The sequence below is a fragment of the Carcharhinus amblyrhynchos genome, chromosome 22, assembly GCF_965287045.1.
Source record: "Carcharhinus amblyrhynchos chromosome 22, sCarAmb.v2.hapA, whole genome shotgun sequence".
Lineage (NCBI taxonomy): Eukaryota > Metazoa > Chordata > Chondrichthyes > Carcharhiniformes > Carcharhinidae > Carcharhinus > Carcharhinus amblyrhynchos.
In genome coordinates, this window is record NC_137345.1 from 41,697,833 (window position 1) to 41,723,466 (window position 25,634).

The following is a 25,634-nucleotide window of genomic DNA, read 5'->3' on the forward strand; positions in this document are numbered from 1 at the left end:
ATCCTTTAAGTCTGACCTGCCTTGGGGTGGTTTTCTAAGTTAAAGCCAAGAGCATGGTTTTTTTTTCCTTGCATCACTCATTAAAAATTAAGACAACATTTATACCAGCCAGTAATAAAATGGAACCATTTTCTTAACTGTTTTTCCTTCTTTCATATATAATAAGTGATGCTTTAATTGGATTTGAATTATTGTCACATGTATTGTTTCTTGCATGCTATACAAAGCATACCATTCATACAGTACATAAGGAAGAAGGAAAGGAGAGAGTGCATAACATAATGTCACAATCGTAGGTGGGGTGTAGAGAAAGATCAACTTAATATAAGGTACGTCTGTTCAAAAAGTCTAATGGTAGCAGGGAAGAAACTGTTTTTGAGTCAGTTGGTAAGTGATCTCAGAATTTTGTATCTTTTTCCGACAGAAGAAGGTGGAATAGAGTACGTCCAGGTGTGTTGGGTCTGCTTTTGATGCAGAGGGAAGTATAGACAATCAGTGGGTAGGAGACTGGTTTGCATGATGGACTGGGCTACATTCACAACCCTTTGTAGTTCCTTGTGGTGTTAGGCAGAGCAGGAGCCGTATCAAGGTATTGATAACATTAGTTGGTATTTGGACTACAGATATAACTGAAATCTCCATAAAAATGGAATCAAATTGCCTTTTTTTTCTCCTAGGTTCCTGATTACTACAGAATTATTAAAAATCCAATGGATTTATCCAGAGTGAAAATGAAATTACAGAAAAAACACTCTCAACATTACCAAGCACCAGAGAACTTTGTGGCTGATATTAGGCTCATTTTTAAGAACTGTGAAAAGTTCAATGAAGTAAGTATAATTTGTAAATTTCAAATGTGCCAAAAATTCATGTTCTGCTACCTGTTCCTATTGGTAGGATTAAATTTTGCAATCCAAATTGAGAGTTTATTTCCCCACAATTCTGTAAACAAGCCCAGATTCGAACCGAGTTTAATTTGAATTTCATCCAGAAACTGGAAGTGAAGTATAGGCAGCATGCGCACCCAACCTTTATTGAATTAAATAACGAAGTATAGATGAAAGTGATGTAGCAAATGTATTAATACATGGACTTTTCTAAAGGTTTTTAGTAAGTAGATTCAGGGCTAAGGAGTGAAGTCAGGGCAAGTAGCAGAGCTGTAGAGCAGGAGTTAGGGGTTACTCGGACTGGCACAAGGTGGGAAATGGTGTGACAGGGTTCAACAACCGGTTTAGAATCAGCAGTATAATATCCAAATTCGCAGGTGTCACCAAATTGAGAATAGTTAATACTGAGGAAAATACAAGATGACATAAACTTGTAAGATGGATGTTTAGATGTCAAATGAATTTTATTATAGATAAACATGAGGCGATGCATTTTGCCAAGAAGAATAAGGGGACCAGTTATACTTAGAGTTTCAAATTTGAGTTTAAAAGTATCATAATAAGTAACCAGATAAAGAGCAGGGGATTGCAGTTTATTTCTCAGGAATAGAATTCGGAAGCTCAGAAGGATGGCACAGTAGTCAGCACTGCTGCCCCTCAGTGCCATGGATCTGGATTTGATTCTAGCCTTGGGTGACTGTCTGTGTGGGTTTTGCATGTTCTCTCTGTGTTTGCATGGATTTCCTTTGGTTGCTCCAGTTTCCCCGCTTCCCTCCACATTCCAAAGATGTGCAAGTTAGGACTATACTAAATTTGCCTAGATGTGCAGGTTTGGTAGGTTAGCCATGGAAAATGGGTAGGATTACAGGGGCGGGACAGAGGGGAGGGCATGGGTGCCACATTCTTGTAGAGAGTCAGTCCAGACTCATAGGGTGACTCAGTGAGCCAATTGGCCTCTTTCTGCACTCTAGGGATTTTATAGTTTTAAGTTATGTTCAGCTTATACGGAACCTTGCTTTGACCATGCTTGAAGTACTGTGCTCAGATCTGGTCTCCATATCACAAAGTATACAGAATCAGTGGGAAAAAATGGATCCAAGAATGACTTCTATGTAATATAAATTCTTTATTCACTGCAATAGTAAATAGGAAAATTAAGTAGGAATTAATTGTTTATTAAAATGGCCATTTTTTATATAGTTGTAATATCTTAGAATGGTAACACAGGTGCTATTCAGGCAGATGTCTGTGCCAGCTCCCAGCTACTCCCACTCCCCCTCCCTTTGTTCGTAGCCATGCAAACCTTTCCTGTTCAGGTGCTAATCTAAGTCCCTTTGAAATCTGCAATTGAATCTGCCTCCACTAAATGCTTAAGCTTTGCATTCCAGAACCTAACCACTCATTTCGGAGGTTTTTCCTCTTTTGTTATTCATCTTAAATCAGTGTCCTCTAGTTCTCACTAGTTTCTACTCTGTTCAGGCCTTTATGATTTTGAATGCCCCAATCAAACCTCCCCTTCTTTTCCATAAGGACAACAAACACAGCTTCTCCAATCTACCCATATAACTTAAGTCTCCCATCTCTAGAACCAGTATTGTGAATCTTTACTGCACCCTTTTTAAAGCCTTCAGTTCCTTCCTAAAGTATGGTGCCCAGAATTGGATGCACAATTCTCCAGTTAAGGCAGAGCATCATAATAAGGTGGATCCTCATGACCACCTCGTTTTTATTCTGTTATGCCTCTATTTGTGAAGCCCAAGGTCCTGTAATTCTCTTTAACCACTTTCTTAACCTGCCCTGCCAACTTAAAAGTTCTCTCCTTGATGTTTTACCACTTTTGAAATTGTATCATTCATTTTATACTGTCTCTTCTTGTTCTTTCTGCCAGTATGCGTCATTTCCTATCTCTGCATTAAATTGTATCAGCCATATGTTGGCCCATTCCAACGAGCTATCTGTCTCCTTGAAGTCTATCCCTATCCTTTCTTAGTTCAATTGAGTTGCATATCATAGATGTATTCAAGGGAAAGCAAAAAAAGTGAATTAAGTTGAAAGGAATAGAAAGATATGATGGGGTTCAGTGACTGACAACATGAAGCAACTGGATTAAATGTGACTATTGAGTTGAACCCTACAGGATCCTGAATGGGGTTGATAGGGTAAATGTTGAGACATAGATTCCCCAACCAGTGGAAACAAAAACACGGGAGCACAGTAACAGGCTAAGAGGCCTCATTTATGACTGAGATGAGGGAAATAACTTCATTCCAAGGGTTGTGAATCTTTGGAATTCTCTGCCCCAGAGGGTTGTGGATCCTCCATTATTGTCTACCTCAGCCTTAAATCTATTCTAATTTTTAGTTTCCCAGGAAATAGGGGGATATGACAACAGGCAGGGAAGTGGAATTAAAGCCCATGATTCAACCAAATGGCTTGAAAGACCATATGGTTGTCTACTCCTATTTCTTGTGTTGCTGTGCATGCTATAGTAAATTTCAGTCTTAAAACTGATGCATAACATTTCAGGAAATATTTTTTCCTCCTCATTTATATGCCAAGTGCTTCATTTCTTGGCTTTTTTTTATATAGGCTCTGGTTCCCCTTGGGCATTACAATGCCAATGCATTGTCACTTTTTCTACAGCATGCACTTTTTAACCTTTGCAAACCAGAGTTCATCACCATGCTTTCCAAGATAGTTGACAAAATTGCCCAAAATAAGTAAGTGTAAGCATAGTGCTAAAATGGCATCCTATCATAAATCAAGGGCACATCAAAACCTATTTGGCCAGCCACATTGATATTCCTCAAAACTGCTTAACCTCTGTACTCAACTGAAGAAGATTAAAAGGTAGTTAACTTCATTGTGAATTTCGAATCACATGAAGATATTTGTGATCCCACAAAACCTATGGATCCTGCAGGCATTATATAGACCTGCAGCTAGCAGTCCACTTGATTAATTACTGTTTAGATAAACTGTTTTTTACTTTGAAACACAATCTGATCATTGATTAGAGTTCAAGGTTCTCTTAGTGATCACACCACATGTATACCTCTAATAATATATAGCTTGTGGAGTTCAGCACCATAAATGAAAAATGAATGGATTCAGAGGGCTATTTTCCATGTACAAGGACCACATGGCTACCAATTATTTAAACTAAGTTGGTTATTTTCAGCAGTATCTATCTTTGGGGACTTGAATGGCAATTCTCAGGGCACATTGCTTATTTTGCTGTTGCTTTTGATTTAACTAATACTTTGTGAAGTTTTAATGGCCTTTTAGGTATGTAATTTACCCTGGCTGACTCTGAAAACTTTTCCATCTTTGCTTTAATACAATGCTGTGTGTAAAATAGCTTTCTAAAACAATGACATTTTTTTGTGTAAAATTCAGTGTCAGAATTTTTTTTTAAACTTCAGTTGTTGAAAATGTTCCCTTAAACACTAGAATCTTCAAACAGCTTGGCAGTTCTGATGGTATTCTGTGCTACTTTGATAGTGGTACAATTCTGAGTGCATGTTTAAATGTCTCCCCGTTTAATTCAAATTAAGGTGCTACTTTATAGAGGAGGCTTATGATTTCAAACTTCTTCCCATTTTCTCTATAAGAAAGCTACTCAAGGAAAATTGTTCAAAAGGTACCTGGTATATCTGAAGTTGGAGGATGAATTCATGAAGTGCTTTGTGGGTTTGAATATTCTGCCTTTAATTTGTCTAACAGTTTATTAGGATAGGGAAACCTTATTTGTGCAAGTACCATATGTTCAGGCAATATGCAAATATCTGTTGTCCTTTAACCACACCAGACTCTGAAGATGTCAGAGTTAGGAAGTTGCAGTGAAAATTCACAATTATTTATTTGCAAAGCATAGTTATTGCTTGAGGACTCTAATTGTATGCCGCTTGACAAGTAGTAAACACTAACTGATCAGTTTTCTTCCCTACCACTCCCCCAACCATTCATGACACCATCCCCAACTTTTTCTTGTTACTCTTCTGTGACAGTATGTTCTGTTTTTCCACAATGATGTGTGGGCCAATGCAGGCGTGCTGGTCTTATTCCCCAATGCTAGTGCCATTGTTGGTGAGGAATGTAAATATCGATCACTGAGACCTGGATACCGAGAATACTGCTATTTTCTTTGCTAAGCCTAATTCACTGAGCACAGACCAAGAGTTGAATCCAGACTCAGTAGATTTCACTACAGAACCATATGTGTTTACTCAGTGGAAACCTTCAATATTTTTCAGTGTTCCAGACTTAAGAGCCCACACAAAATATGGTATAAATTCTCAAGCAATGTTTTATTTACTTTTCTAACAGTGAGACTGTATGATAAACTCAAACTATCCTACACTCACCATATTCACAATAAATAGAAACAGGATATGCACAAACATTGCTGCTGTTAGTGATGTAAATTGCCATCTCGTTTTTACATTGAGCAGTGATCTCTTGTTGCACAATCTGTTCACATAGTAATGTTTCACTTAGATTGCACAAGATGTTGATCACACAGGGAACAGTAAACATTTTATAATTCAAGGAAGGATATGGAAGATGAGCTAACAGCTTGGTAGTTGCCAGTAATGATAACTATTAATTGATATATATTGCCACCTCATTTTTGTTTTTTAATAGACCAGCCTTTTAAGCACAAGGAGCATGGATTTTTTGTAGTGCACATACTTAAATGAGTATGCACATAAAGGATAAACTGTACAGATATTAAGGAAACTTTGATGTTTGTGTCTATCTGTGCAACATAAAACAAATTTATGTTATGAATTTTATTGTCTCATAAAGGTTACCCTATTACCTGGGGTTCAAAATGGTCCTCAAGCCCTCATGAGGACCAAAGAAAGGGAAATGAGAACCAAGGTAAAACATCACCCCTGCTTATGACAGACCTGTTTCTTTCTCTGCAGTGTTTATCAGTTGAATTTGGTTGTTTATGTAAAAATTTCCACAGGATGCTTGTGGATTAAAAACATAATGTTTCACCAAGGATATCTTAGAATATTATTTTAGCAATTGTCCATTGTACCAGATGAAATTTATTGTGTAAGGAAGTGACACCCTTTGTTCAAATTTGGGCAGCTGGGTGAGATGCAAGTTATCTTTACTGGCCTTTAAATGTCTGACATGACGTGGTTAACAGCTTCAATCCATTGAATAAGGAGTCAACACAGACTGTTGGTCCTCAGTTGGCACTAAATTAGTAATCTTATTGAAGACCAGAAAATGGCAGGTGTGAAAACTGGGATATGTCAGTTATGTAGTAGGGAGTAATCTTATGTTAGTCTGAAGATTATAACGTGCATATCCTGGAAATGTTTAATGCTGGGTACCCAAGAAGAGAAAATGTTCAGTTTATCAGCAGAAATGACCTGTCATTTTGAGAAAATGCCAGTACTGGAGCAGCTGGAGTATTCTATTGTCAACAATTAAAATGCTTTTGTCATTGTCATATTCTTTGCGTATAGTGAGAAAACAGGACTGAGATGGAAATTAGTAAATCCAATTCCAATTTTCTTTCTTCTTTCACTGGTCCCTTTTGGAGCCTATTCATATCCATTACAAATAAGTTAATGTTCTGTGCTACCTTCAGTGTTAGCCTTGATAATACATGAAAATTTAATTCCCAGATGCGTCAGAAGTGTGAAATTAGAAAATTCTAGTGTCAGTGCTTTGAGGGGTCTGTAAACGTATTGCTAAACGCACATTAAAACAAATGCATTCCTCTATGTACCTCCATTGTCTTGAGATTTAGCTACTTGATGATGTAGAGAAATACAACAACTGAAGTCCATTGCTGTAAATCCAATTTATGATGCAAGTTGTCAGGAGCATAGTTTCTCCAAATTAAAGGAGTGTGTGATAGTAAGAGAAAGTGAATGCTGAATGAGAAATAGACATTAAGTTGACATGGCATGTTTATGCATAACCATTAACCTGGCAATTCTGGTGTCAAGCTTGGCTCAGTGTTGGCACCTTTGTCTCAAGTCAGAAGGTGGTGGGTTGGTGCCTATGCTAAAGACATGAGCACATAATCTAGGCTGACACTTCAGTGTAATGGAGAGGAACAGTTGCACAGTCTTTTGGCTCAGATGTTATACTGAAGCTCCATCTGTTGCCTCAGGTAGATGTAAATGATTCTGTTGCATTAATTTACAAGAACAGAATAGCATCATGTTGAATATTTGTCCCTCAACCAATCCTAAAAGATTATTTGGTCATTTATCTCATTGTTATTTGTGAAACCTTGTGCGCATATTGTCTGCATTTATCTACACTTAAATTATTCAAATATCTAAGGTTATGAAAGGCCCTATATAAATACAATTTATGGTTTTCATTCAGGAATGAAGCCTACGCAAGTTGATATCTTTCAAGTTTGAGATATGGTTTGTATGTGGGCACTGTAGTTTGCCAGTAGCTAATACTTTATGTAGTATGAGCGTGTACATGCATGGAAAGACTTGAATAGTGTAGGAAAGCACGGATTTTTTTGTGACATACTGGTATTTTGGTGGGGGCCAGTTGGCTGTAAGGCTCACATATAGATTATTTTAGAGCTAGATTTGGGATCTGCCTACTTGTCCTGCCCCTGAGAGCAAACTACCACTGACAAAAATTGTCAAATGAAATGAGTAAAAATGAAGCATCATTTGACAGTGAGCCAAGGACCTGTCTTCAGGCAAAGCACACTCAGCATGCTGATATTGTAAACTAAACGGATTTACCACTATAAGACTTTACACATATGATGGTGAATATTGTACAATCATAAAATAATTACTGAGAAAAGGTTGTTTTCCTTATTCTACTGTTGTAGTCAATATCTACATAGACATGAAATAGAACATGCCTCTGGGTTCCATCTTGTGAAAACAGAAGATTTTAAAATCTGATGTATGTTATTTTGAGGATCTTGTATACATTAAACACATTTTCAAGGATAGTTCCTCTTTTGCAAGTAGATTTTGCATGCAGACTGTAACAAATCAAATAATTTGCCTCAATGTTCTGAAGATGTTCACTTGCAAGAATTTGGTTTAACAGGGTTTAGTAGCCCTCTGTTTTTTCACCTAGTGAATGTTCGTGAGTTTAGACAGTGAGTGTTAGTGGGCTGTTGGAGGTTCACAGCTGACGTCTATTCAAGCAAAATTTATTGCAGTGATCATTTGACTGCCAAGCACGACCCTTGGCTCATGTCCCACATTCGCTCCCAAAGCCTAAGAGTGTTAAGCTCAAGAATTCAGCTCCTCTCTTGGCTGAGATCAGCTAACATAGAATAAATTGGGGAATTGAAGGTCTGAATGGGTTTGTAATGATGTGGAGATGCCGGCGTTGGACAGAGATAAACCCAGTAAGAAGTCTCACAACACCAGGTTAAAGTCCAACCAATTTATTTGATAGTAAACTCACAAGCTTTCGGGGTTTGCCCCTTCGGGTGAATGACCTAACGAAGGGGCAAACCCTGAAAGCTTGAGTTTACTATCAAATAAATTGGTTGGACTTTAACCTGGTGTTGTGAGACTTCTTACTGGGTTTGTCACAGCAGAGATAACTTCCTGATATTAAAAGGCTTTAAGAAATGTTTTGTTTAAATGGGGATACTAGTGTGTTAGTAGCAAGATTAAAAACTTGTGTACTGCTTTCACTTTTAGGCAGATTCCGAGGTGGCCCAGGCTGGAAAGGCTCTAGAAAGCTACTTTGAAACAAAACTACAGGTGGTTTATTCGGACAGAATCTTCACACCTTTGGTGGAATCAGATTCCGACCACGAAGATGAAGCTCGTATTAGTGAGGATTCGGACGATGACTTCGTTCAACCTAGGCGAAAGCGGCTAAAATCGGATGACAGACCAGTGCACATTAAATGATTTTCTCCTCTCTTGGGGTGGAAAGATGAACTTCTTAGACTTTTCCCCTCATTTTGTGTTCACAGGATGTGAGCAGTACTCCAGTGGCTATCTGCTTGTTGGTTGTAAAAGCTGATATCCACCACACAGTATTTATTAGAGTTTTAAAATGTTTTTGTACAAATAAACAAGACTTTGTTGCATTTGTTCATTACCTGAATACTGAGAGTCTTTCCAGATTCTGTTCCTTTTTTAAAAAAAATCCTTGCCTTTACTGATGTAATTATCTGATTGATTCTGTGTGCTAAACGTTGTAGATGGCATATATTTTATTGGCATGCACAAGTATCTATTTATTAACTACACACCTTTAATTTACATATTTAGAAATGAAAATTCTCTCTGTATAAAATGGTAACCTACCACACAATTGTCAGGTTAGATAAACACAGTAGCTCTTGCCTTCCAGGTGCCTGTTCTCATTCAGTTACCTTTTTTTAAGCTACCAAGTGTTCAATTAAAATCAGATGCAAAATCTTCAAACGCTACCTGTTGCGTGCCAGGATTTGTTTCTTTAATTCTGGTGCAGTAAATATGTGCAGTGCAATAATAACTGCCATTAACCACGTTTTGAACTGTTGGAGGACCACTGTAGCATTTCTTCACGTCTTGAAAGTACAAGATTTGTTTATTTTTGCAAGACAGTTGTAAATAGAATCTTACGTGTAGCTTTGTACATTTTTATTTGATTTCACAGTCAGACAGAAGTCCAGGATATGACCTGCAAGCCTACCAATTAATGTCACGATCTGTGGAATAGCTGCAGCATTTTTATCTGTTGTTGCTGTCATGCTGCATCAATAAGTTGAATTTTCAATTGATTTATTTGCTGTAGACCTATTTTCATAAATTTAAAGGTATGGGGATTTCAAGGTAATTGAGTATATATTTTTCCTGACGTGTCAATCTGTTAGTCTGGTTCTTTCTGCACTGTTAGTTTTATCAGTGGGTGCCTATCAAATCAAGTACACCTTACAACAGAATCTTGGGCTTTTTTTTAGAAAGGACTGATTGGATCTTGCCATTCCTCAACAGGAATGAAAAGGTCATGCAATTTATCACCGAATATCTGAAACAAACATCTTCAAGCTCAACTGTGAATATTAAGTGAAAGTGATTAGCCATTTGGTGCAAAGGGTTTTTTGTATCCTCTCCCCTTTGGGATTTAGGCTTGAATTCAACAAAGACTGCTGACACTTTTTTCCCTGCAGGCTGAAGCATTGTGACATGAAATTGGCCAGTCACAATTCTCCTCTTAATGGGTATAGGCTCAGAACAAAATTGTTGATACTAACTGTTATCTTATGCATGCAATAAGGGATGATTGGTATCAGAAATAGAGCAAGTAATGTCAATAGCACAACAGGATGTAACATTCACTGGTTACATTGTGCCTTTTTTTGTTAGGTGATTGAACAGGATGTGATTGTAACATAAATAGATGTGTCATGAATTTGATTCTGATTTTGGTGTTTGGCTGGACAGGAGATTTGAAAGTTGTATTAAACTACCAACAGCAAGTGGAACTTCCTTGGGGCTCATCTTATGCTTCAGTCCTGGTTCAGAAGTGATGCATCAACTGTGTGCTTAAACTTTTATGTTAAAGGAACAGATTGTTACCCGGAGTGAGAATAATGGGCCGTTGCAGGGAGCTGTGCTCTGCATCTGATCTGCTCTCCCTGACTTTGGGAGTGTATGCCGCTAATGCCAAGAACCAAAGATGGAAGTGTGCACAGCCAGCAATTAAACCGCCATCTCTCACCATGATCAATTTGTTCATACAGTTTCAAAATAAAAGATGAAAGTGGTGCATTTGGAAGTGGTGTTCTCTAGTTTTGTAAAATTGAAGTCAGAAGTAGATGGAAATAAAACTATTCTATGCTGATCATTCTCCTCTCAAGTGTACAAGCACAGAATGCTTAAATGCTTCACAAATTGATTTGATGCCAACTATGTATGACTTTTGTCAGCTTTTTATATTGTTACTTGAAGCTTTGATACAGGATAGACACATACAGGTTAGTAGAGGGTTGTATAATGAGAGTACTTGGATTCCCATACTGTTTAAATATATAAAATCTCAGCCTTTAAATAATATAGAGTTGGACTTGTTGCACCCTCGTGTCTTCATAAACAAATTGATGATTTGAATGATCCATGAGAATGTGTGAAAGAAATACTGCAGAAGAAACAGTTATATTGATATAATCAAATGTTTGAATTCCATACTAATGTAAAACTGTATAAGACTGCTCTTGTACAGTGCAATCTTTTGCGTAGCTGGTGTGGATATGGACTTTTCCCTTTACAATTTTTGCTGACTAACTTCTGTCTACATCAAAAACAATAACACTGAATAGTGGGGAAAAAATGAATGGCTAGAATATGTATGCCTGATTGATCATCTTCAAATTTCCTTTGTGTATATGATACCTTACAGTAAATGTTAACTTCTAACAAGATTTGTATCCACATTTTAAGCATATAGCTGGGCACTGTTGCCTTTCTGGCCAATTAAGCTCAGTGTGAGTACCAGCTGCTTCTGTTATCCCCACATAGCACAAACTTGAAAATCTAATTGAATTTCTAATTCACCAATTTCTGGAAAGCATCCCTTCTAAGTTGATTAATCATATTTGCTTTTACAATTTTCTCTCATCCCGCCTTCTGTACAATTTGGAACACATTTTTTAAAAGAAGCACATAATCCATAATAAGCTTTCAGTCAGAGGTAGATAGTTGTTCAAGGTAACCATGTGCAAATATGGTTCCTACTGACCAAGTACTATGCATTAAAATGCAGAATACAAAAATTCATGTGGGATCTGTTGAATCTAGGATTTACAATTTCCATGTTCTTCAGTGGTACTAGCTTTAACTTGATAATTCATTCAGTAATCAAATTTAGGTCATACTGTTGATGTCTTGACTCACATCTAATACGTACTGCAATTCCTTTAACTCTGACTTGAAAGGGCTGATGCTGTTACTGTATCCAGTTTGAAAGAGGGAGAGCGCAATTGATCTAATATTCTGTTTAGAGGTGAACTGCTGTTTGACGTTATGAAGTTATGAACAACTCATTTTTAAGTTGTACACTTTTCTGAATCTTTTATTTCATAATGAATTTATGCTGTACTTTGACTTAAGCGGTTTTATATTGAAAGCTAAAATGGTAGTATGAAGTCCCATTATGGTTATTACTGATGCAGGATTGAAATTGAAGAAAGTCCTAGACTCGATTGTGCAGCAGCTATTACTTTCAGTTTTGAAAAGCTGCTTGTGTATGCCATAAAAATATACAGCCTCATTAGCTACTGATCATACTCTTTAAAGTCGACCGTCCTATGGATGAATTTTAATCGACTGTCTTTTTTTATGATTGCCAGTTATAACTGTTGCATCCGCTGTGTTTTTGCTATTTTGTAACTTAAAAGTTTACAGTATTTTTGTCAATGAGTTATTTAAAAGCCTGTCAACAGTTTGTAAATATTACCTGTTTTAAAATATCGGAATGTTGTGTTGTAGACTATGAAAGTTGTTGCATTAGAAACAGACAAAATGCTTTAATTGGAAACTTTCTCCTTAGTCATTTCTATTAAATTGTACAGCTGGCAAGGGGCATATAGTGATGGAGTGTTTTTCTTGTGCCAAAAACGCAGGTGTGACTTATAGTGCAGCCACAAAGCACAGTCCCAGCTCTCAAATAAAAGTCAAGGTACCATTTCTGCTGAAATAGATGATTTTCCTGTTTGTTTTGTTAATAAGAAACATGCCAGTTTTGTTTAGCCTAGCTGACAGGTTTCAGCTAAGCTGTTGTAAACAGATCAATTAGATGTATGAAATTGAGGTTCTGTATTTTAATGCCATCAAAACACCCAAATTTTGCAATGTAGCTGGAGGCTGTTAATCTTTCACTTTAATCTTGAGCCACGCAAGTGTAATGTTTGGTAATGGCTGCCTTTTTTTGACTTAAAAATTACAGGAAGAGTTTAATTGAAACGGAAAAGGGAGAAGATTTATGGGTTTTGCAGCATCAGAACATGACTGTTTCAACTCCCTTTCAGCAAAAGGAGAGAGTACAATTCATATCCATATTTAGTTGTGCTGTAGACTTTTGTAAATCAGTGGCGTGTCTGTGGTTTCACAACAGTTGTTGGTGTTTTTTTTTGCTCTGGGTTAAATTTCTTTTTATTCACCTTTGCATTAACTTCATGTGTGGAAGGAATCAGCCCACTGGGAGAGTGATCAATATGTATTGATTTTATGATGTGCCAGGCAAAAGCTTCATGAGTTACTCTGAAATGTATTATTCCCCCAAACAGGTAGGAGTGGATCTGAGCACTTAACAGTAGTAGGTCAGGAGACATCTTATCTTATTTTCCCACATTCTTAAGTTTGTTCTGAGGCAGCTCTTCAGCTTTGTTTTTTCTCTTCACAGCTCTGTTGTACCTTGTCAAAATATTCAGTCATCGTTTTCCTTGTTAAATTTTAAAATTTCCTCATTTAATCCGTGTGTGAAAGGGAGACTACTGTCACGGTCCTTGACGACTCTGAGAGCAGTTCAGCCTGTTCTGATCCCCTGATTTTTCCACGTAACTGTGCAACTGACTCAAGAACAGCTTCTTCCCTGCTGCCATCAGACTTTTGAATGGACGTACCTCTCATTATCTTCCTCTACATCATAGCTAGGACTGTAACACTACATTCTGCACTCTCTTCCTCTATGTACAGTAGGCTATGTATAGCGCACAAGAAACAATACTTTTCACTCTATACTAATACATGTGACAATAAATCAAATCTTCTATTCAGATAATTATCTAATTCTCATTTTGAATGTCAAGATTGAATCTCTAAGTCCCTCCACCACACTTCCAGACACTGCATTCTAATTCCTAACTGCTCACTTTTAAATGAAAGGTTTTTCCTTGTGTCATTCTTTGTTCTTTTGCCAATCACTGAGTCGGTGTCACTTGATTCTTGACACATGCAGTGTGAATAGTTTTACCCTGTCCACAATCTTCTCCGTGCTCTTCAATGCCTTTGCATCCTTCCTGATTTGTGAGACCCAGAAATGGGCACTACTCCAATATAATCCAAGCCAATGTTTCATAAAGGTTCACCATAACTTTCTTGTTTTTGTACTCTGCCTGTCAATATTCTGTATATCTTCCACTTTCTCAACCTGTTATGTCACCTCCAATGATTTGTTCATATACCCCCTCTACTCTTCCATCCCCTTTAGAATTATATCCTTTATTTTATATTGTCTTCCATCATTCTTCCGACTAAAATATGTCACTTCAAACATCTCAATGAAAATTTGCATTTGTCATGTGACCATCCATTTCACCAGGGTGTGTCTGCCCCTGAAGTGCATCACTCTGTCCTGTTAGTTCACTAGATATCTACATTTTAAGAAGTCTCACAACACCAGGTTAAAGTCCAGCAGGTTTATTTGCAATCACAAATTTTCAGAGTGCTGCTCTCTCATCAGGTGAGTCTGATGAAGAAGCAGCGCTCTGAAAGCTCATGATTCCAAATAAACCTGCTGGACTTCAACCTGATGTTGTGAGACTATTTATTGTACCATCCCAGTCCAAGGCTGGCATCTCCACATCATAGCTACATTTTGTCATTGAAAGGTTTGCAGTTATGGCTTGTATGCCCAAGTTAGGCTATTAATATAGACCAAGACTGACACTAGTTCTAAATACTGATTCCTGAGTAATCCCACTATATACTTTTCTCCAGTCTGAAAAACAATCATTCACCACTACTCTTATTTACTCCATGTAAGTACTGTCCCTTTTCCATGGGCTTTAACTTGGCTGACAACCATACTACCCTAATCAATCCTCTGTTACATTGTTGAAAAGTGCCAATGAAATTAATTAAACATGAGACGGCCTAAAGAAATCTGTGCATGCTGTCCTTGACTCATTCACACTTGACTAATGACTTAATTTTGTCCTGAATTATTATTTCTAAAAGTCTTTTCACCACCAATTACCAACTGACTGGCTGGTGATTTCTGAGTTTATTGCACCTCTTTTGAACAAAGTGTAAAATTTGCAATTCTCCAGTCCTCCCCCATTATAGGAGGATTGGAAAATTATGGCCATTTTTGCTAATTTCTACCCTTTCCTCAGTATTATCTGATGCAAACCTGGTGACTTATCAACTTACCAGGCTTTTATATTTAGTTTTGTAGTGTCAACTTATTCTTCCTCAATTATGAATTTGGTCACATCTTCACAACTTTTGGTGTCTTATTCAAACCAGTTTTCAACCTATTAACCACACTGTCACAAAAACTGCCAATTTAAGGTGCAAGTGTTAGTAGTAATTCTGTTAACTGTGAGTCAAATGATTGTGGGTTCAAGTCCCAAGACTTGAGCACATAATTTAGACTGGATATTTCAAAGTCGCATGGAAGGACTATTGACCATGCCAACTTTCTGATGACGAACCAGAGCTTTGACCCTCATTGGGTGGATATGAAAGATTTATGGTACTATTTAAAGAGCAAAGGTGTCCAGTAACACCTGGTCTACAATTCATTTGGCCAACACCACAGATTTTTTTCTAACTCTGGTTGTTTCTACATTTCTCCCACCGTTGCGCTTCCTTTCGTATCCTCCCTTATCACATTGACCATCAATCTGTCCTTAATGTTCCTCCTCTAGCTTGGAGTTTACTTCCTCTTTATGACTCTACCGTAGAGCAGTTTTCTAATTTATAGATCTGCATAAAATCAAGTTGTTTAAAATAAAGTGCTTTTTATTGAATCAGATTTCTTCAATACTCTGCCTAATTTACCCCACACTCCAATTTTTCCCTGCAAAATCCTACAAATTGGCCTTCTGAAAAGGTTGCCTTTTGAAAGCCCCCAGTTTCTGTCAATTATTATACATCTATGACCTAATTATCAAACCACTTCCCAATTTTGTCAACAGCTGTCTTTTTAAATACCTCTATTACCTTTTACTGCTCTAGAGCAAACATTTCCACCTTCTCCAATAACTGAAGTCTCTCAACACTGGCCTCTCTGATAAACCTCTGGTCCACGTCCAAGGCTTTGTCATCCTCCCTAAAGTAGGGTGCCCAAATGTGCGCACAATACTCCAGCTAAGGCCCAACCAGTGAATTGTAAATATTAAGCAAGATTTTTTCATTCAGCGCATCTATTTGCAAAGACACATATCCCATTCACTTAACTGCCTCATGAACTTGCCCTGCCACCTTCAAAGATTTGTGCATATGCAGCCCATGTCTTTCTGCTCTTGCATTCCTCCCCCCCAACTCATTTGAAATAAACCCACAATTTAAGGGTTTTGCTACAACTCCCATATTTTTATTATAAGGTGCGTCACTTCACACATATCCACGTATTTTTTGACCATTTCCCCAATACCCCTGAAGTTGCTACTAACTTCCTCACTATTTATCATATTTCTAACTGGCATATCATCTGTAAATTTCCAAATTGTATTCCTAACCCAAAGTCTGGGCCATATTAATTAAGAAAAGCCATTGCCTACTACAAATGTCCCTCAATGATATGTGGCCCTGGCAGGGCCATTCCTAGTAAGAAGTCTGACAACGCCAGGTTTAAGTCCAACCGATTTATTTCGTAGTAAACTCACAAGCTTAACACTATCAAATAAATCGGTTGGACTTAAACACGGTGTTGTCAGACTTCTTCCTGTGTTTACCCCAGTCCAATGCTGGCATCTCCACATCAGGGCCATTCCTAACCAGACCTCCCCTTCAATGGTGTGAATGAGCCACCACTGATGAGTGCAAGGCTGGTATTTGTTAAACCCAAATTCTTAGCTTGGCCCGATTTCCTCCCCTTGTGACCAGTAATTGGGGTCAAGTCTATCTTTCTCTAGCTCTGTTTAAAGGCCAAAAAGGTTTAATTAGTTAGCTCTGTTGCTTGGCACTTAATGCTTAATTAATTTATAAATTAATCTTTTAAAAGATCAGTTATGGCTTATTTTTGCTTAGCAAGTTTTGTTTCGCTTTTTAAAACAGAAACGTTTAATCGAGTGCCAAGCTGGATCTCAGAGAGCTGTCATTGGGTTTCTTGCTGAAGGCGAGTGAGACTCACAAGAAGTCTGATCGCTTTTTGGCGGATGGTCCAGGCGGAACAGGAAGTGTTGGAAATGCTCAATGCGTCTGTTGGGGTGTGTGCAGAGAGAAACAGAGGACAGTAAAGATAGTGGAGCTGAAATTCTGACTTTCTCTCTGGATGCTACCTGACCTGCTGAGTATTTCCAGAAATTTCTGTTCGTATATCAATTTCCAGTATCTGCAGTACTTTGTTCTCCTGTTACATGCTCCATGCTGAGCATTTGTAAGTGTGATTGGTTTAAAATGTGAAAATATTTATCACTTCAATTCGGTGTGATTTTGTTTCTGATAAATTCACTTGTGTGGATTGAAATGGTATGTTGTTATAGGGAATTAGTTGGTGTTAATTTACTGGAAAGTTTTGCTATTTTTAAATTAAGAATGAAGCCAGGAGTTATGCAACAACAGAATATATCACTGTTGAGTCCAGATATTCTTGTGTACGTAGGATTATTGTTTGCAGCGCTTGTGTGGTCCAGGTCATTGTGTTGCTATCCGGATATTGCCAGTTTTTAAAAAAGCGATGCTGGTTGCATAATCTGAATGATCAAGTTTTGTGTAATTGTCTGACAACTGGGCTTCTGATGGGTTTTATAAATAGAGGTATAGAGTACAAAAAGTAATAATTTTTGTTAAAGCTATATAACACCACTGAGTATGGTTCCCAACTCTGAGCACTTTGCATGTGTCCAGATCCAAGTTCTACTTTCACTTTTGTACCCTATGCTTTAATTATCACATTAAGCCTATTCTCTCTCTGGTGATTTGGTTGAGTTTAGCCTGCCAAGTTCCAATGACATTTAATAGTAAGGATTGTTGCAAGTTAACCAATCCTGAAAGATCACAGCAAGCAATTCTATAAATGCCAGCCCAACCATTGTTGGGGATTTTCAGTAAGAGCATAATCAGAATGCAAGATTCAACTCTGAAATTAGGGAATTTTCTATTCTTGTCAAGTGGGAATTAAAGACTGTGTGTGGTAGAGGTCCCAAAAATATTCTGTTTCAGACACAAATAGGAGCTCACATATTGAGTGGTATTGTATGAATGAAGTAGTGGCATGATGAGAAATTGGTCAAGTATTTGGTACAAAATAAGGAAAGTTGACTAAGCTATTCCAAAATGCCAGACCCCTGTAAGACTTGATAAGACTGACTCTGCAAAACTTAAAACATGAATAAGACCTGAGAAGGTCAAGCTCTGCCTAACCTCTAAGATCTGATGAGGCTGACTCCACATGTATGAGTTAGACAAGATAAGGTATGAGATGACAGTCATCGGCGGCCTTTTGTTCCATCAAGAGGACAAGATAAAGGTATGAGTGATGAGACAAAGAATTCTAGAAGGTCAGCAAAGAGTTTTAGTAGGTCAGCCAGTTGTACCATTGTTTATGACATTGCTTATGATGCTACTATTGATCAAATTCCTGAATAAACTCTGGTCACGCAAATGGATAATGATTATGTATAAATACTGAACTGATTCTTTAGGTAATTGCGGACTTGAGAAGGAATTAGCAAGTCGTAACAACTGCTCTCCAAACTCGTTACTGCCAATACTTCATGCAGTCTTTCGTAAATAAAAACTAGTTATTTTGTCGGAATTACTTTTGTTGAGTCTTACTATCACAGTCAAGAAGCAGGAAAATTTCCACTTCAACATTTGGCGCTGCGAAGCAGAAACCAATACCCTGGGTGAATTCCGTGAGGGACTGAAGAAGTGATCGAGCCACGACCCAGAGGGAAGAGACGGATGCTGGCACAAGGTAAGATTCACCTTGGCCTCTCTCTCTCTCTCTCTCTCTCTCTGTCTCCCGGACGGAGGACATTAACAGGTGATGGTATTCGAATCTAAATTGGACTGAGTAGAGTGTTTAGGATCAGGGACCCCTTGATCTCGTTTTAGATCTGGATCAGGGTTACACAGGCTTAGTTTGGGTCAGGGACCCTGTGATTTGATTTTGGTCCCAGGAATTCTCTCTTAACGTTCTTGCCAGGGGCACGGTATACTGACATTATGGGACAGATTTTAGACAAAATTGGGTGATTCTTTGCTTTTTGTGTGTTCTGAGTATCCTGATCAGGAATTTACATTGATTATCTGCTGCACTAAATAGTAAATTGGGTTAAGATATTGGGTCACTAGGCGGCACATGGAACTTGGAAAATTGCACTGCAGCAGATAAAGCTATTTGGACAAAAAAATGTAGGTTCCAAGTGGAAAATTTTAATTTCAAATGGAAAAAATGGAGTCAACTAGGCGCCATGAACAATTGCTATTAATGAGTTGGAGGGATAACGCCTGTAAAAGACGGATTGATGAATGTGTGGATGGAAAATCAAAGGATTGGGAAATTTAAAATTGGAATGTGAACTTTGGGATAGGAAGCATCATGAGACGAAACAACAGGGTAAGAATAAGAACGCATTGGGTGATTGGCAGGTTGGGCTAGCCCATCAGATTAAACAATAGGAGGATCCTCCCAGTTGCCGTGGCATGCCGCCATTTCCCTATTCCGGCGATACAGAGAAAGAGAAGGAGTTGACCCCTAGACCCTCCCTTTCCTTGTCAATTGGCTGTTATTAAATGTGTTGCGCATACGAAGGGGGACACTCCTATGTGATTAGGGAATGCCTGTGCTGATTCAGCTACCAAAGTAGCAGCTGTATCGTCCTTTGTGATCGTTCCCACTGGGGGTAATCAGGCTCTAAATCGGGTACCTGCATTAGGACGAAGAGCATGCCAGAGATAAATGGGGTTCAACATTTACAGAGGGACGCCTCTGATTCTGAGCGCACACTATGGAAGTCAATGGGGTGTTTGTACTCCTTGGCATGGGACTCTGGCTTACTCCAGTTGGTCAAGTTTGTATTCCGGATTCTTTATTGCCAGTACTTATTGATTATTTGCATTCTGTACCCATCTTGGCAAGGAGAGAATGGTACAGCTACTTCTAAAGAATTGGTGGCACCCAGATTTGAATACAGCAGCGCAATTGTGGCTGGATCAATGCCTCATTTGCATGAGAAATAATAAGTGTAAAGTATTAAATGCCCTCCTGGAACCTCTCCCTTGCCAGATAGCCCTTTTGCCTTATGCAGCTTGATTTTATTGAATTACCAAAAGTACATTGATTATTACTAAGCAATATTTATAGCAATGTGTTTGATAAATGGATTGAAGCCTTCCCCACCATGAGTTGTACTGCGCATACGGTGGTGAAGTTATTGATGACAGAAGTTATTCCCCGGTTTGTGGTATCCAAAATGGTGAGCTCAGATAATGGACCACATTTTGTGGCTCGGATCAATACCGAATTGTGTGAAGCACTTGTAATTAAACAACTGCACTGCGCTTATCACCCGCAGGCAGCAGGAATTGTGGAAAGGGTCAACGGGACTTTAAAAGGAAAAATTATCTAAATTGACTGAAGAAACTGGGTTAAATTGGCTAAAGGTATTGTCTTTGACACTGTTTCACATGCGGGTGACTCCACATTCGCGGACCGGACTGTCAGCTTGGCCAACCGTAGACAATGAGGACTCCCTGGGATGCCCATGAAAAACCCCTTCAGGGAGTAGACCTTCATGCGATGGGGGAACAGATGCAGAATTATTTGAAGCAATTAACACTTTTTCTGAAGTTTCTCCACTCACAGGTGAAACAGGCACATCTCTCAGTGACAGCAGGTACAGCCACCCCTCAATATCCAGTGATTGAATCCAGAGACGACGTATTGGCAAAGAGCTGAGATGGAAAGAAACTAGGACAACGCTGGAGTGGACCTTTTCAAGTACTACTGACCACACCAACTTCCGTCAAGCTTGAAGGACGTTCAAGTTGGATACACCTATCCGATTGCAAGAAGATTGTCTCCAACCCAGATACGAACACAGGATGAAGGTCTTCATTGTATTTTTGGACTTTCTGGATTATTTGGTCTTCATGGCCACTCGGTAGTGAAAAAGCGAACTATCCAGGGACTGCATGCCAATATGTGTGTATGTATGTATATATGTCCTATATGTATGCTGAAAAATTGAATGTAAGCAAGTGTTGGGTTTATACCCACATTCCCGTCCATTCGAGGGAAGGAATACTCTCCAATCTCTCCCATTCCATATAGCAGAGACAGCTGAATGGATTCTATGTCAAAACGGAGCAGGGATTGGGGGAGATATGATAGAACGAAAGTTGGCTGGCTATGAAATGACTAGGTTTTTGGCTTGGTACCAGCCTGCTTATAATCATGCCTTGCTTCCACTCTCCCTTATTATCCCCTCAAATGATGTGCAAGGTTCTCTGTTTTAGTAAATCAGGGAAAGGAAAGTTGATGGGGCAAAGTAGATGCAATGTTACAGCTGAGTGACAAGGACCAGTCGCAAACCTGTTCTTGTTTGGTCCAGGGTATAGAATATAACCTCTAATAGCTCATGGGCACATACTTCCCCAACACCCTGGATGACATTGGCTGATGATTTTATGGCCTATAATGGAACGTATTTCATAGTGGCACTAAAGCATACTCGTGGCTTTCTATCAATTGGATAGGATCCTGTTACCCTGGAATATGTCGTACCCTACATGCACCATCTACCCTCCCTTCAGCATTACCCCTCACGTGTCAAAAGGATCAGATCATTAGCAGGACTGAACGGTTCTTTATGATGGCCTTTCTACTATATGGAAGGGGCAGGGCAGCCAACGAACTGATTCTCAGCATTGGAACAACTGGCAAACGTCACAGCAGCAGAAGCCAGGGCAACTGGACAGGCACTGGCTGAGGTCTTGGCTGAGCTGGTGGCTGTCCGGACCGTGGCATTACAAAATCGCTGGCTTTGGATTATCTGTTAGCCTCGCAGCGAGGAACGTGCGCCATTGTAGGTCAGGAATGCTGTACTTGTATCCCAGATATCTCTGAAAATATCACCAACCTGGCTGACCATATTAGGAGACAGGCTTATCAAATTCAAAAGATTGGTCGTGAATTTCGTGACTATGACCCACCAAGTTAGTTAGGATGGTTGGGTCACGGATTATTTGATTGGATCCTTAAGGTCTTCATGCTACTACTGCTACTGGGGATAAGATTGCTTGGTTACTTGTGTAAATGCATTTTTAATGGGGTCATGGATATACCTATTTATGTAGTTGTCATGATATAACAAAAGGAGGGAATGTGAAGTTGTACGAATAAAGTAGTGGCATGATGGGAAAATTGGTCAAGTATCTGGTACAAAACAGGGAAAGCTGATCAAGCTATTCCAAAATGCCAGACCCCTGTAAGACCTGATAAGACTGACTCCACATAACTTAAGACATGAATAAGACCGGAGAAGGTCAAGCTATGCCTCACCTCTAAGACCTGATAAGGCTAACTCCACATGATCTAGGGCTGTATGAGTGAGACAAGATAAAGTATGAGATGACAAAGTCATCAGCCTTCTCCTGTTCTATCAGAAGGGCGTGCTAAAGGTATGAATGATGAAACAAAGAATTCTAGGTCAGCAAAGAGTTTTAGCAATTATTTATGACATTGCTTATGATGCTACTATTGATCAAATTCCTGAATAAGCTCTGGTCACGCAAGCCGATAGTGATTATGTACAAATACTGAACTGATTTTTTTAGGTAAGCGTGGACTTGAGAAGGAATTAGCAGATCGTAACGACTGCTCTCCAAACCTGAGTTACTGCCAATACTGCATGCAGTCTTTCGTAAATAAAGACTAGTTACTTTGTCGGAATTACTTTTGTTGAGTCTTACTATCTCAGTCAAAAAACAGGAAAATTTCCACTTCAACAGTATGGTCATTAGCACTGTCGTTTGAACAAACATGCTTTACAATACTACTAGCTTCTCAAAACACTGGATCTTTTGAGGTATCAATGCTAAAATTAAGAATTGGCATGCATGCAATATGTCAGCGATCTTATTGTCTTATATTTGAACCATAGCCTCCCTACAGTACGGGAGGTAATTTGGCCCATTGAGTCTGTACCAACAACATCCCATCCAGGCCCTATTCCCGTAACCCTGCACATTTACCCTGCTAATCCCCCTGACAGTGTCAATTTAGCATGGTAAATCAACCTAACACGCCCATCTTTGAACTATGGGAGGAAACCCATGAAGATACGGAGAATGTGCAAACTCCACACAGGCAGTAACCTGAGGCTGGAATTGAACCTGCATCCCTTTGCACTGTGAGGCAGCACTGCTAACCACTGTGCCACCCTTGCTGCCAGCAAGTATCACCATATTTGTAAGTCAAATATCCCATATCTAGAATCCACACTGCTGCCTTTGTTTGCTATTCCTGTCAAAAGAAGTACATAAATGCCAAGTGAATGCAAAAAGTGCTTGAAGAATTGCAGCCATACCTCTGAGCTGCTCCCTCATTGGTGTGACATGCTGTTCAGAATCCTTCTTGGAATGTCAACATTTCCTGCAAGAACAGCGTTTATTCTCCATCTCTAATTCTCCTGGGAAGGTGGTGGAGTGCTGCTGTCTTGAACCACTACAACTCAATGTAGGTATGCCCACAGTGCTGTTGGGTAGAATATTCCAGGATTTTGATCCAATGACGGGGAAAGAATGATGGTATAGTTCCAAGTTAGAACGGTAGTGACTTGGAGGAAATTTTGCAGGTGGTTTTTTCCCATGCTTCCATTAGGTTCGGCATGTTTGGAAAGTGCTGTTGAAGGTGCTATGGCAAGTTGCTGCAGTGCATCGTGTAGATGGTATATACTGCCTTCGCTCTGTGGTTATGTACCAGTTGAAGTAGCTTTTGTATCTTGGAGCATGTGTTGTGTTGCCGAAGCTGCCCTCATCCAGGCAAGTGGGGAGTATTCCGTCACACTCATGACTTGCGTCTTATGGATGGTGGACAAGCTTTGCAGAGGGGTTGAGTTAGTCGCCATGAAATTCCTAGCCTCTGACCTGTTTTTGTAGCCACGGTATTTATATGGCTAGTCCAGTTCAGCTTCTGGTCAGTAAAAGCTTTTAGGATGCTGGTGGATGATGTAGTGATGGTAATGCTATTGAATGCCAAAGGCAGATTGTTATAGAATCCTACAGTGCAGAAGATGCCCTTCGGCCCATTGAGTCTGCACCGATGCATGAAAAACACTGACTTCCCACCAACTCCCATTTACCAGAATTTGGCCCTTGGCCTTGAAAGTTATGATGTGTTAGATTATCTCTGTTTGGAGATGATCACTGGTAGTTCATTGTGCAAATATCATTTGACACTTGTCAGCCCAAACCTTAATGATATCCAGGTCTTACAGCTTATGGACATGGATTATTTCTGTATCTGAGAAGTGAACATTGCAATCAACAGCAAGCATCCCCATTTCTGATCTTGTGGTTCAGGGCAGATCGTTGAATGTCTATTTTCAGCTGCTTCAATTACATGCATTTGTCTTAACCCCAATTGAGCCATACATGATTAGTGAATGATGCTATTCTGTGATAGTCCCCTTTAACATTTTGAGAGTCTAGAGATGACATTTAACATTTTTACAATTGAGGTTCAACTTCACCGCCACCAGCACTTTTTAAAATTCCTTTTGACTTTTTAAAAGTTTTTATTTCTTTGTGACTCAACTTGTGTGATTTAATGGTTTTCTAGTTCCTCATGCCAGCCTAAATGCATCATGTCCTCATGATGCTGTTATGGAGATGCTAGTGTTGGACTCACCTGATGAAGGAGCAGCTCCGAAAGCTTGTGCTACCAAATAAACCTGTTGGACTTTAACCTGGTGTTGTGAGACTTCTTACTCATGATGCTAGCCTGCTATTGGGTGTTGATTCATTTGGAGGCTTCACAGTTGTAAAGTCAATCCCGGATCATGTGAGTAATTTGCTCAATTGTACATTTCCTGTGACGAATGTCAGTGAAAGATAAAACAATTATAATAAAATGAGATGTCTTGAGGTTTGTTGTGAATAAATAGCTGAGTCACGTGAGACACGGTGCTCAAGAAGCCAGAAAAATAAATTACTCCAATGTAAGCTGGGGGGAAGTAACAGAAACTTCCAAACAACTTTTGGCAGAGGGAGGTTTAGGGGGAAGGTAGTGTATGATTTCACATATGGAAACAAATGTTCCAGAAGGTTTCATTGCTCATGGTTTCATCACTGAGTGTTGTGCCTGAGCTTTCTGAAGCTGATGAATGGCAGAAAATGCAAGCTGCAGGTATTATCAACTGAAACATTGACAGAAAGGATCAGCCTTGAGATAATGCCCTCTAATCCACATACATGGAATTTACTTGGCTCACATTTCTTTGAGGAATAACCTAATTAATCTCTCCTATTCTCAAAAGAATATTTGAGATGAAGGGTAATTCCTCAGTGTTGGTGGTGAGTGAGCTCTAAAAGGCATGCTGTGTGGAAAGATGTATTTTTGGTTACATACATGAGGTAGCTTCATGCTTAGTGGAGGTTGACATCTTTCTCGGTCATGCCTCAGACTCTGATTAAATACTTAACTTCCTAATTAAACCAGAATCCAGGCCGAGGAAGAGTGATGCTCTTGAGGTGCAGCAAGCACCATTTGTGTTATAAACGCATGGGTGCTTCCCAGCTACGTGATGGAATATGGTGGGAATACTCCTGCAAGCTGCTGCTGCTGCTTCCCATGAATGAGGAATGAAAAAGGAAT

The 25,634-nt window shown here is 39.1% G+C and overlaps 1 protein-coding gene across 2 annotated transcripts in view; it reads left to right on the forward strand.

Annotated features, from left to right (window-relative positions):
- The window catches only part of trim33 (tripartite motif containing 33), a 166,345-nt gene extending 153,788 nt beyond the window's left edge, over positions 1-12,557 (forward strand). Inside the window, exons 18-20 of one of the 2 annotated variants that reach the window (XM_080210202.1) lie at positions 678-830; positions 5,700-5,774; positions 8,567-12,557. In XM_080210202.1, coding sequence (XP_080066328.1) covers positions 678-830; positions 5,700-5,774; positions 8,567-8,782 — 444 coding nt within the window. In that variant the 3' untranslated portion in view covers positions 8,783-12,557. The remainder of the gene's footprint in view (positions 1-677; positions 831-5,699; positions 5,775-8,566) is intronic. The other variant, XM_080210203.1, reaches the window with a different exon arrangement.
- The last annotated feature ends 13,077 nt before the right edge of the window (positions 12,558-25,634 follow it).